At 38.9% G+C, this 12762-nt stretch overlaps 1 protein-coding gene across 1 annotated transcript; it reads left to right on the top strand.

Annotated features, from left to right (window-relative positions):
• The first annotated feature begins 754 nt into the window (after positions 1 to 754).
• AMER2 (APC membrane recruitment protein 2) lies at positions 755 to 10592 on the top strand. Its single transcript, XM_074958560.1, has 2 exons — positions 755 to 1793; positions 1968 to 10592. The coding sequence occupies exons 1-2, from the start codon at positions 959 to 961 to the stop codon at positions 2846 to 2848; spliced, it is 1716 nt and encodes a 571-aa protein (XP_074814661.1). The 5' UTR covers positions 755 to 958; the 3' UTR covers positions 2849 to 10592.
• Positions 10593 to 12762: the final 2170 nt, after the last annotated feature.

Raw genomic sequence — 12762 nt, 5'->3', positions numbered from 1 at the left:
GCTAAATTCAGGCTGAATTATTAAGACCTGGTCCAAATTTTCCACAAGCCCTGCCTTGCTGTACAGAGGGTTACATCAGTTGGTTGCCCCCATGCCACCTTAAATGTGGTGCTGTATGTTCTTTTGCTGCATGGGTGTTGTATTTTATTTGCCTACATAACATCTTTGCTCCAAGGGGCTCAGCAAAGATGACAGAGACAGTGCAAAACATAGCAATAATTGACAGCAAAAATAAACAGTCAACAGTGGATGGATGGGTCTGTCTGTCTAGGCATTTAATACCGTGCTTGTCATAATCATGGTATCTGAGCCTTCACTGTGGCAATTGTGTGTCTGTGAGAACAAAATATTGTGTGGAAGAGAGGAAATAGCATTACGAAGTGGGAAAGAGAGAGATTTTGACAAAGAAAGTCAGAAAACTGAGGAGCGTTTCTACTGTGCGGTATGTGCGGTGGTATAAAATGATGCTGTGTGTGGTGTGTATAGTGGGATGAAATGTGCTATGTGCATTATTAGTATTGATGATTATTATCAGTCCTGGGGCAGTGCGGTGCTGCACTGCGAGAGCTGAGCCTGAATTTCAGCATCCAAAATGCCATTGCGGAATGTGTAACTAGCACACACTGTTTTCATCCAAAAGAAACCATGCACTGCACACATGATAGTGAACAGCGGCGGCACGAAATGGGTTAAGTTATATAAGCCCTTTTAGGGAGGGGTGAGGAGCAAACTCTATTGGTGTTGCTGTTGCAGCTCAGGTTGATTTAGAATGGATGACAGTGGCCTGGCGCAGGCCCATGACTGAGGAAAGCTGCTTATCCCTCTCTGGGTTGCCATGGAGATGAGCAGGAGGCAGCAGTGGCGGAGAGGCTGTCAGTGAGGGAAATCAGTATCAGGCATCTGTGGGGGTCTGCAGGAGGGGAAGGAGGCAGGATCAGGGACACGGCAGGCAGCAGACATGGACTTGCATTGCGATTGTGCCGAGACTCCGGCAGTCGAGCCACCGTCCGGGAAGATTAATAAAACTGCTTTCAAATTATTTAAGAGGAAGAAATCGGGGGGCACCATGCCCAGCATATTTGGGGTGAAAAGCAAAGGCGGGGATGGGAAAGGCTCGAGTAAAGCTGGGATGGTGAGGAGCAAGACTCACGATGGATTAGCTGATGTTGTGCTGGAAAGCAGCAAGACGGAGGAATCGAGCGGCGGAGGTGGCGGTGGTGTTGATCAACTGAACAGGGATATAAACACCAGGGCTGTAGCTGGCCTCAATGTTTCATCAAACAGCTCTGTGGCTAAGTCACACAGTTTTTTCTCTCTATTGAAGAAGAATGGGAAATCAGAAAATGGCAAGGGAGAGAATGCAGATCAGAGGGCGGGCAGCAGACAAAAGAAAGGATTGAAAGGGATCTTCAGCAGTATGCGGTGGCATAAAAAGGATAAAAATGGCAAGGACGAAAGGGGGGAAACATCAGAAATTCAATCCAACCTTATTATGTCAGGTTCTCTGACTGCCAGTTTGGAATGCATCAAAGAAGAGGCACCAAAACCTTTGTCTGAGCCTCAATATACCACGGAAGAAATTAACATTGAATTGTCTTGTGATAAACACAGTGGAGATGTGCACGCCACGGCAGAGGAGCCTGAAGTTAGAGATGCTGGGGAAATGCAGAACAACAAAAGCACACAAGGAGAGATTCCTGCTGCCGCTGGAAACCAACATGAGGAGAACCGCCCTGAACTGCCAGATCCGGGTGTGGAAGAGGTTGGGACTGCGAAGGATACGGCCATAACAGGTGACATTCCAATAAAGACTATTCCCCTTGTTGAACTTGAATGTCTTAGTGGTCAAGAGATGGCAGCAGCCCCTGACCCTTCCTCTATTGATCCACCCTCAGAGCAATCGATAGATCGTATTTGTTTGATGTTTGCTGACGTGACTTCACTGAAAAGCTTTGACTCTCTTACAGGCTGTGGAGATATTATTGCAGACCAGGAGGATGAAGTGGGCAGCAGCAGTGGCGGCTGTGAGAAGAGCACCCCAGGGGCCAGCAAGCCAGGCACTTCTAAAAAGAACCCAAACATGGTGGCCTACCAGGGAGGAGGAGAGGAAATGGCAAGCCCAGACCAAGTGGATGACACCTACCTTCAGGAGTTCTGGGATATGTTATCACAAACAGAGGAACAAGTCCAAGAGACCCAGGAAGGAGAAGGAGGAGGGACAAAACCACCTGAGATCAAAAAAGAGAACAAATATGTTGAGGGGGCACAGGATGGTTCAGTGATGAAACGCATTGGTCTCAACCAGATTCCGATTCATCTCAACCACAAAGAGGATCAGAAGAACAGGGAATATGAGCAGCCAGAGGTCATCCCAAACAGTGATGAGGGCTACTGGGATTCCACTACTCCTGGTCCTGAGGAAGATAGCAGCAATAGTGTCCAGAAAGAGAGCATCCCCAGGGACAGCTACAGTGGTGATGCCCTCTATGATCTTTATGCTGATACAGATGAAAACATCACAGGGGTGCCTTCTGATGAAGAAGTCACTTGTGTATCACGCTCCAAACCTGTGTCTCCAGTAACAACCACGTGTTCACTTAAAATACCTGCAGGTTCAGTCAAGGACTCCAAGATACCTATCAGCATTAAACATCTTACATCGCTTCCCACCAGCCACGGAACAGATGCCAGTAACAGCCATCACATTGCACATCATCACCCAACCAAAAGTGAGATTCCCAGAACAAAAATCCCTGTTTCTAAAGTACTTGTACGCCGGGTCAGTAATAGGGGTTTAGCTGGAATGATGGTTAAAGCCACCACATTCCAGGACAATGCCAAAAAGTAGTTGAACAAGATCTGGAGACAAAGATGGACAGTGAATTAGAGGTGGGAAAGTCTTTATAGGAAAACACTAATAAAAATGTTTGCAGCACCTAAAGAAAGGCACCTAAAAGGGCCCCATAAGTGTATTCTGGGGGCTAGCACTTCTGAATCTCTTCTTGATATACAGTATATATAAATACAAAAATAGTCAGATTCTTTTCAAGCACTTTTTAAAATTTGTATCTTTTTTCTGAAGCACTAAACACTTAGGAGGTCACTTTTACATGCCTTTGTGGAAGCTGGACTTTGATTATGAACGTAAAATGAGCATCTCCCCTAATGCAAATTAGTGCCATGAGTTCTTCAAGGGGACAGAAATACAGAAAGAGATGAACAACAGGAATTCTCCAGTACAGTTAGCTTTTACTAGATTTTTGTTTTTCGTTTTTGCTTAAATTGAAAAATGATGTCTGCTCTATAATTATGTGGAAAAATGCCAAGAAAAAACAAACAACCCAACAGGTAATTATTTACCTGATGTACATATAGCAGTGCTGGTCAGCAGCAGACTCAACTTATTTGTGTCCAGGAGCTAATTAATGGGTTAGGTGGATTTCTATAACTAGAACAGATATTTTTGTTTGTTTGTCTGTTTTGTTCTGAATCTGTTACACTGTAAATGGACAGCAGAGACATCTGGCAAACTTCAAAGGGTTACTTCAATATTTGTCTGATGCATAAAAATCAGGGTCAGGGAAGCATTTTACTAAAAGCCAATCTATCCACAACTTTCACATTTATACAATAAATTACTCTTCATGTGTAGATAGATGCATATTTTAGCAGTTTTACTCAATGCTACAATTTTTTTATATAAAAATGTCTGTCTGTATTATCTAGAGTTTAAGCAAAAGTTAGTTTTTATAGCTAGATAATTTTACAATTCTGAAATTATGGAACTTCTTTTAAGTCCCTTGAACAAGAGCAAAACTCTGTTTTATATGGACTCTTGCTTCCCCAGAATAACAAGTTTATTATGCTGATTTTAGTAGAGTGACACATTCATTGTGCCAGAGTCAAGGTTTTGACAGCATTGCCATTGCAAACCTCTATTTTCAGGGGTTTATACAAATATATGCTGCGCTCAAACCTGGCTGAGAAGAAACCTAGGCTAGAGACACATTTTTAAATTATTATTTTTTAAAATATATAAAATGAGTTTTGGCTGTTTAAAGAAATTTTTGGATTTTCAGTTTGTCTTAATAGCTTCCAAGTAATTTTACTTTAGGAAAGAAAAGAGACATGGTAAGGTTAGTGATCCAGGAAATAGCTAGACACCCTGTGTGCTATGAAAAAACTGTTAATGGCAGAGATGTGTGTTTTGAAAAGTGGCTCCTGTACATGGGCATTGACAACATTTCAAAGAAATTTCATAGGGATTTTATGATGTGCCTAAAGACATATTTTCATGATATTCTGAAACAGCTCCAAAGGTCATTAAAGTCTATTGGGTAAATACTATGCATTTACAAAATATTTTAAAATCTGTATTTAGTCAACAGACTGCAAGTGATATGGAGGTGTTGTTTCAGTGAATCTGGAAATACACATTTTAAAAAAAATTATAAAAATATTATGAAGAGACTCCTAAATTTATGTAAGTGAATCTTACATGACAGTTTGCTTTATTTTCTCCTTTTAAAAAAAATGAGATATACAAAATATAAATTTAAAGAATATTAAGGTTGTAACTTGAACTGTGAAAAGCTAGGAAATACAGTATTAAGAGCCGAGTTGTTCCTCCATTTACTTGGAGTGCAGCTCCCATTAGTATCACTGGGTGTTGCCCAGGTAGCTAATAATTGAGTATGTAGTTTTGAAATGGTCACTTTACCTAATACTGATTTGCGTAACCCCAGTGGTGGGTATCCAGGAGGAAAAGTTATCCTTTCCATTCAATTTCCTGGCTTTATTGGTTTGTGTCACAACCTCAATATACTTCAAAGAAGTTTATTTTTATGTAATTTCTTCATAATATATATGTATATGGCTGTAGCCATGTCCACTCTCACACACAAATTGTACATATGCCTGGATAGCCGTACATATACTGTACAGGCACACAAATGAACATGCATACTCGTACATTCACACACTCATGCAAACACTACCAGGTTTGTACATTCCTATTCACAGACTGAGGTGACATACAGTAAATCTATCTCAAAACTTGTTGGCAATTATTTTCTTTGCCTGAGAAAGGGATTTGCATTTGACCTGACTCCTCTTGTATTTTTAGGAGCTAAAGTTCTCGAAAGGATGAATGTACAGAGCATGGAATTTTAATCCTAGCCATAAAACTAACAGTCATTCTGTTTTTTTTCCCCATCTGACTGTAAGGATCATGTTGTTCTTTTCATGATGATTATACAGAAAATTCATGTTTGCCCATTTTGTTTTAAGGACAAATTGTACAGGATTGTAGAGGGAACTGAAAGTTGAGGTGGAGAGAGGATGTTGTGAGCTTGTGACATACTTTAAAGTGAGAAGAGTGGATAGTAGCAGCTGTACATCATTTAAAACACCAGGAGAAATAACCTACCACCTATACAGTACTTGTTTGTGGCAATTTTTCTTCATATGCATTTTGTTTGCACTGTGGCCTGTATATAGCAAGAAACAGTAGAATAATTTTAGATTAGTTCCCTCACACTTATAACTAACAACAACCACCATTAAAATATTTTGCCTTTCCTTCATTTTCTCTCTGTATTTCATTTCCATCCTTTTTTTACTCCTCTTGCTGCGTGCTGGCTGGCAAATACAATCTAAACAGCTACTCTCTCTGGCAAAGAGGTCTGAAGCTTTCACGTGGGAAGCGTGTTCAGGATGGGAGAGGTACCTGCCTAGCCTCTTTTTTCCCTATAGTGACTAGGTACTAATCACTTTCTCAAGCTTTATGCCCGATACATAATGTAAGTAGGTTTTGCAAACCTGTTAATGATTCATGTGACTGCTTGCAATGTACAAAGGACAATCATATCCTAAAAAGGAGAATGGGAAAGTAACTTGTAGTGGGGTTTCAGTATTCTTGTACCATAACAATACAGTGGCATTGATTCACGATTGAGAGCAGTGATTGTGTGGGAGTAAAGAAACTTAAACACAAGTTAACACTTAAATGAACTCTACATTTTTATTCACAAAATTCAAAGTCATTTTAAACCAATTATGTTTTTATTTCAAAAATTAATCATCGGAAATGTAGTAGTTACCAGGACTTGCTTTTATGATAATAGAAATATATTTGTATGTTATAACTTCACACAAGGCTTAAAACAAAGCACTAAAAGGTAGTTCAAAAGGCTTTCTTTAAATGTACATTTAATTCCTTTAAATCACATGTAAGGGACACTGACATACTTAATGACTGAAAAATTGATGACTTTCTGGATTTAATGGGTTGAAACATAAAGAGGTAATGGTCTTAGAGGCATTCTGTGGTGATTTGCATTCTAATTTGTGACATTATTGTGTTTAAGCAAACGTTTTCATGGCCTTGGTAGATAGCAAGGTAGAAATGATCTTCCAGGTCCCAAAGATGCCATTCTTCTACATTGTCATGGTTTTTAGTCCTTAAAGAACACTTTGTTTAGCATTGTGCTTGGGTTGGTGCTGTAGAAGTTTGACCCTGTACATAACACATAAAGAGTTTTATAGATCAGGTCTTGGCATTAAGTATATATACTCTTTGCACTTTCAGGTCACTACTGGTAAATTTTATATGTCCCTAAGATATTTCTATATATTGCATAACATTTTATAGTTACCTATGGTATCTTCAGTGGTATGTGTTTCTTTCCTAAATAACAGCACAGAGGATCTTCTTTTAGTAGCATGATATGCTGTCTTTTGTGGACTCATTTTGTCACAATAGAAGTAAAGTTTGCTGTGCTATAGGTGTAGTCTGCAACTGAGATGCTGACAGTAGTAGGATTTGAACATTATGCAACAGATTTAAGAGGAGACTACACACCTATTAATAAGGTGAATCCATGTTCACTATTACTCCATATCTCATCATCATCTTCCTCATCCCCTAGGAACATCCATGCCACCGTTTAGGATTATCGAGGACCGAATTTGAAGAATTCTGTGTGTAAACATATCCTATGGAAATGCATTCCCTGATTATTTTTTAATGAATCTCATTAAATTATTTATCTAGGCTAAAATAATATTGCACCAAAGTCTTCAAAAAATGTCTGATTCAGATGGCATTTTCAGGAAAGTGCTTAAAGTACAGATGAGCCAAATTACCAAGCTTTTGCTTAGCAAAGCAAAACTCTAGTTGGTTTTAAATTTATGCCAGAGCTTGCTCCTCAACGGGAGCCATTGATTTTGCTATATGGCCTCACTCTGAAGCTTTTTTGCCTGCTGTAATAGAGTGCTTTTTGAAAAGGCTTTTCATTGTGTTAATGGTATGAAGGAGACAGTTCACTGCAACAATAACCACTTACAAGGCAAATGGTTATCTAACAGCAAACAGTATAGGATTTTAAGCAAGGTGGTCTGGGAATTTACTTTCATGGCCATTGATCCGAAATGCTACTGCTTCTTCTCAACTCTTGGAAAAACAAAGTGATACCAGCTGAAGGATGCTGCAGAACTAAGTCTTGGCAGAGATTATACATGACAGTTGCTGCAATTTTTCTTGTATTTGTTCATTCAGCTGACATAAACTATTTGTCCCTGCAGAATAGTACAACAGTTAGTAGTAAGCGCTCCCTAAATGTGCATTTCCTTTCTGTTTAAAGGTGAACATTTCAAGATCATACAGATAGCCATGCAGTCGTCTATATTGGTGTCTTAATATTTCCCCTCATCTAAATGCAAAACACATCTTTTCATAGTTTTTCCATCGTGCCAAGCAGCCACTCCAGGGCTTGTCCCCAATGCTCAGCATGTCCAAATTGCAGCTAATACAATCATTGCCATCCTTAATTTAACTTGTGATGGCAGACGTGGGACGAGATCCATTCAAGTGCCGTAAATCCTGTGTGCTGTCTGTTGTGTCACTGACTGTGTTTTGTGATCTGTTAACTGGTATGTTTTTCCTTTTAACTCTAATTGCAGTTTCAGTAAAATCTGTTTTTAGCAAGAACAAGATGTTGGTTTTGGATTGTAAGGACCCAAACAGATTTTTATTTCTTTGGACTATGCTACGTTAAAATGATCTCCATTTCAGCATCAAACCATTTCAACTGTTTTTTCTATGCAGACACAGTGTGTCTTTGAGTATAATGTGCCCACAAAAGAAAATTGGTTGTATCTGCTTTGAATTAAATCTGACCTTAGAATGAAAGAGCTACAAGTCTGATACCATTTCTCCATGAATGGCAGTAAATGCAAAGGCCCAGATAATCCCTGCCCATGGAGCACCGTGCAGGAGGGAGGAAATCACAGTGAGGATTTACTTGTGGAGGATGCTCCCCCCCTCCAATATGATCCCATCACAAGGAAGAGGCATGTCCCTTGTGGAAGAGATTGTGGGGCTCGCTCTCAAAATGGGCAGATCTTGGGGGATCCATGAGAGGCCGTGAACATCTGCCCAGATGCTCTGTGAACCAGCTCTGGCCCCATGGAGGGCCCCCTTATCTCCCCAGTGTCTTAGCTTTTCCTCCATTGGCTGCTCCTGGGACTCACACGTTTTCTTTTCTGTTTAATTTCTGTGGGAGAGGAGGCCAGGTGATGTGCATCTCCTATGCCCCTGTCCTGCCCACTCCTCCCTCAGCCTACTCCACCACTTTCCAGTATGGTCTGGAGCTGGGGGGCATGATGCAGCAGTAGTGGCTGAACTTCCCTTCCTTGTGGAAGAAAAGAGCACCACACGTGGAGGCGTCCCTCCATATGTGGATTGAGGAGCATGAGCTGGCTCATTGTCCTGGCACTACAATTATTGACAATATATTCACCCAAACTGTGAGCCAAATCCTGCTATCCTTGCTCATGGAAGTACAATGGATCTACTGAAGCCAGTGTTAGCAGTAGTATATTCTTAGCTGTCTTGTAAAGGGAATGGAACTGTTTGGGTCAGTAAGGTGGGCAGGAGGTGACACTTTCATTTAACATGTAGCTTTAGCACGCCTACTTCCACAGATCCAGTACTGCTCAAATATTTTCTCCTGCATTTCAACCCTCATTTTAAAAAATCTTATTAAAACAATGGAGCTATATCTGTGACTTCGGTGTGGTCTTCTGCTTAAAAGTGGATGGAACAATATGGCCCAAGAGTTGCAGAAATGAAGTTGCTATGTACATACATGTAAAAGGTCATAGATACATCAAATCAAAATTATAATGCAGCTGACAAACTCAGGTATATGGCATTGTTCTGGCATTGCAGTGTAAACAGTTTCACTCTGCTTTTCAAGAGGAACAGTGACATTAGACTCAGAGTTAAACCAGGGTAAAATCAGAGTAACTCCAGTGATCTGGGCCAGACTACAGTACCCTTGCTCCCACTAAATAACACCTCATTCCACAAGTAGTCTCCCTGAAGTCAATGAAACAGTTTGTGGAGTTATGGTGCTACTCAGTATGAGTAAAGGAATCAGAATCTGGCGCTCTAGATCTGTGCTATTGTATCCATCAGCAGGATCTTACTCAGAAGCTCTGCTAGTATTGAAGCTTGCAGCTTTCTTAAACTATGGAATATGATGGCTCCTAAAAATTATACTGCTGATGATGTAAAACACAGAGAAAGTACAGATACAATGCTAGAAAAAATATTTTTGATTATAAATTAAAAAGGAAATGAACAAATTGGTGGGAAGAAAAATAAACCGAATAAAATTGTAATAATATGGAATGGTGTTAAACTTTCATCACAGCCAGTCTGGATTTATATATCAGTAGTGAGACTGGGGAAAAAGTGCATGAGAGTATTCAGCACTGCATCTGACAAAACTGACACTGAAACGTTGTTTCTTACATGCTGAATAGGACAGATTTAACTGTTATAAAACGCCTTTGTTGTTTTTTTTAACAAGAGACGTTATACCTGACATAATTTTTAATTGCAGGTTTTCCCATTACTATTTGTGTTGAGCCATCTCCAGTGAAATAACATATGGTCTGTTCATAGGGTGACCAGAGGGCAAGGTGAAAAATCGGGACAGGGGGTAGGGGGTAATAGGTGCCTATATAAGAAAAAGCCCCCAAAATCTGGACTGTCCCCATAAAATTGGGACATCTGGTCACCCTACCTGTTCAGGATGACGAGCAAGAAAAACCAGAACTCCACACTTCATGTAATTGATCAGTTTTCTGAGAATCTTGTAAACTCACATTCACCAACTTGGTCTGAGCAGTGATAGTAAAAACTTAGAAGCTTTCTAGGTGGTATTTTTATAGACTGTTAAGATATCCACTTCCACTTAAACAAACGTTGAAAAATACATCTACTGTTAAAGAACTTATTTAAAATATAACAAATAGCAATAGGTGGGTTTTTCCCAGACAGTTAAATGGGATAGATTAATTAATGTTATTTTTTTAATCTTGTAAATATTTATTTTGGGTACTCTGTATATGTATTGGCACTGATTCTGGTGTTTGCTTATGTACCATTGTGAATGTTGGTGGTTTTGGTAGTCACCCTTCTAACGAATGTAAGGAACTCTGACTAACTGCACTTTCCGTCTTTCATTCAAAAACCTTAACATGAAAAATATATCCACTGCCATGTTATATGTCATGATTAATGCAATTAATAAATTCAGTTGTTACTTTTCATATCCTTGTCCCAATTACTGATAGCAGTGACAGATTTAGTGAATTGGAAAATACTATGCTTTTGAAAACAAGACATGGGGAGTAATGTCCCCAAGATAACTGAAAATGACACACGCATGATAAAAATATTTCAAAAATGCCTTTACGTATGTTACTAAACACAACTTAGATTGATGAAACTAACTTTTCAAAAAAATTGCTAAAAACTTGAAAAAAAAATTTAAACAGCAAATTAATTTTTGGCCACTTGTTCTGTTGGTTTAATTTCCCCCCCTTTCCTCCACTTGGATGATGAAAGTAGATTAGTCAATTTCATTTTTATTTCAAGTCAATTTCAATTCCTGGCTCTCTGGCACTATACCACAAAATGTGAGTTGCAAATGGTATGGAAATGCAGGCCAAAAATAATTTCCACTGATATCTTAAAAAAGCTCTCATAAAATATTTTGATTATTAATAATATTAATAATATTTGCTGTAGGCAGAGCTGGGCAGAACTTTTTCAATGAATTGTTTTTTGCCAAAAAGTGCATGTTTTGGGGACTGAAAACTATTCATCAGTTTGGGTTGAATTTGGTTAAAAAATGTTTCTAAAGAGTCAAAATGTTCAGTTTGACTTTTTCATTTTAAAAACTTTGTTCTGAAAGAGTGAAAAGGTTTTGTTTTAAATTTTCAATTTGAGATAGTGTTTTGATTTCAAGTGTGGCCAGTTAAAAAAAAGGGTGAAAAACAGCCAAATCAAAATGGAAAAACTTGAAAAAAAAATCATTTCAAGTAAACTTGAAACGTTTGGTTAATTCAAAACTAGATTTATTTTTTTTAAGAGTTTTTCGATTTGGTGGGGAAAAAAAGTTTCAGTTCAAATTTGAACCAGATTTTTTTTTTTTTTTTCAGTTCAGCCTCCATTATTCCTTCAGCTCTAGCTGTAGGTTTCTTCTCTCAAACTTAAATTGCAGACTGGCCTAGTGCTCCTTTAAAGTGGCACCTTATCTTCATTTACTCAATAAATGAGTAGTCTCTGTTTTAGAAAGAGCTACTTATTCTTCAGTATTTGAAAAATAAAGAGTTGGGATCAATTTATTTTTGCATCAATAATGTAAAGTGATTTTTTAATAGTTACATTTATCCTTTTTACTGGGTTAAACAGCACTTTCCTTACATATCTCAAGCACCACTGAACTTACTTGTTTGGTCATTGAAATATTGATCTGACGAGAATAAGAACCTGAACAGACTCTTTCCTGAAGTTTTCAGTGAGTGTATTAACAAATCACAGGATAATTAGAAAAGAATAAAACCTATCAGGACAAATAGGCTGCTGTGATACATAGATTCCAAGACCAGAAGGGAACATTGTGATTATCTAGTCAGATCTCCTGTATAACACAGGCTATAATACTTCCACCAAATAATTCCTAAAGCATACCTTTTAGAAAAATATCCAATCCTGATTTTAAAATGGTAAGCTGTTCCAATGGATAATTACTCTCACCGTTAAAAAATTATGCCTCTTTCCAGTTGGAATTTGTCTGGTTTCCACTTCCAGCCCCTGGATTGTGTTACACTTTTCTCTGCTAGATTGAAGAGCCTATTATTAAATATTTGTTCCTTTATAGGTACTTATTGACTGTAGTCAAGTCACCCCTTAACCTTCTGTTTGGTAAGCTAAATGGATCAAGCTCTTTGAGTCTATCACTATAAGGCAGATTGTCTAATTCTTAAATCAGTCTCATGGCTCTTCTCTGAACGCCCTCCAATTTATAAATGTCCTTCTTGAACTGTGGACACTAGAGCTGGACACAGTATTCTGGCAGCAGCCACACCAGTGCCAAATTCAGAAGTAAAATAACCTGTCTGCTCCTACTTGAGATTCCCCTGTTTATGCATCCAAGGATAGCATACGCCCTTTTGGCCACATTGTTGCATGGGGAGCTTATGTTCACCTGATTAACCATCACCTAATGATTTTCAATTCATACTAAGACCTTCTTGCACAACAGGCATGTGAAGAGTTGCATATAAAAGGCTCAGTGTAAAAATGATGAGCAGAACAGGAAGTGCAAGGTAACCGGATCCTGCATTCATGAGAGTGCTGCTCCCCTATTGGATTGTGGTAATAAGGCCAAAGAGGTGAATGTG

The sequence above is a fragment of the Natator depressus genome, chromosome 1 (assembly GCF_965152275.1).
Source record: "Natator depressus isolate rNatDep1 chromosome 1, rNatDep2.hap1, whole genome shotgun sequence".
Lineage (NCBI taxonomy): Eukaryota > Metazoa > Chordata > Testudines > Cheloniidae > Natator > Natator depressus.
Note: the sequence above shows the minus strand (reverse complement) of the source record. Positions and strands in the feature narration are given on the sequence as shown.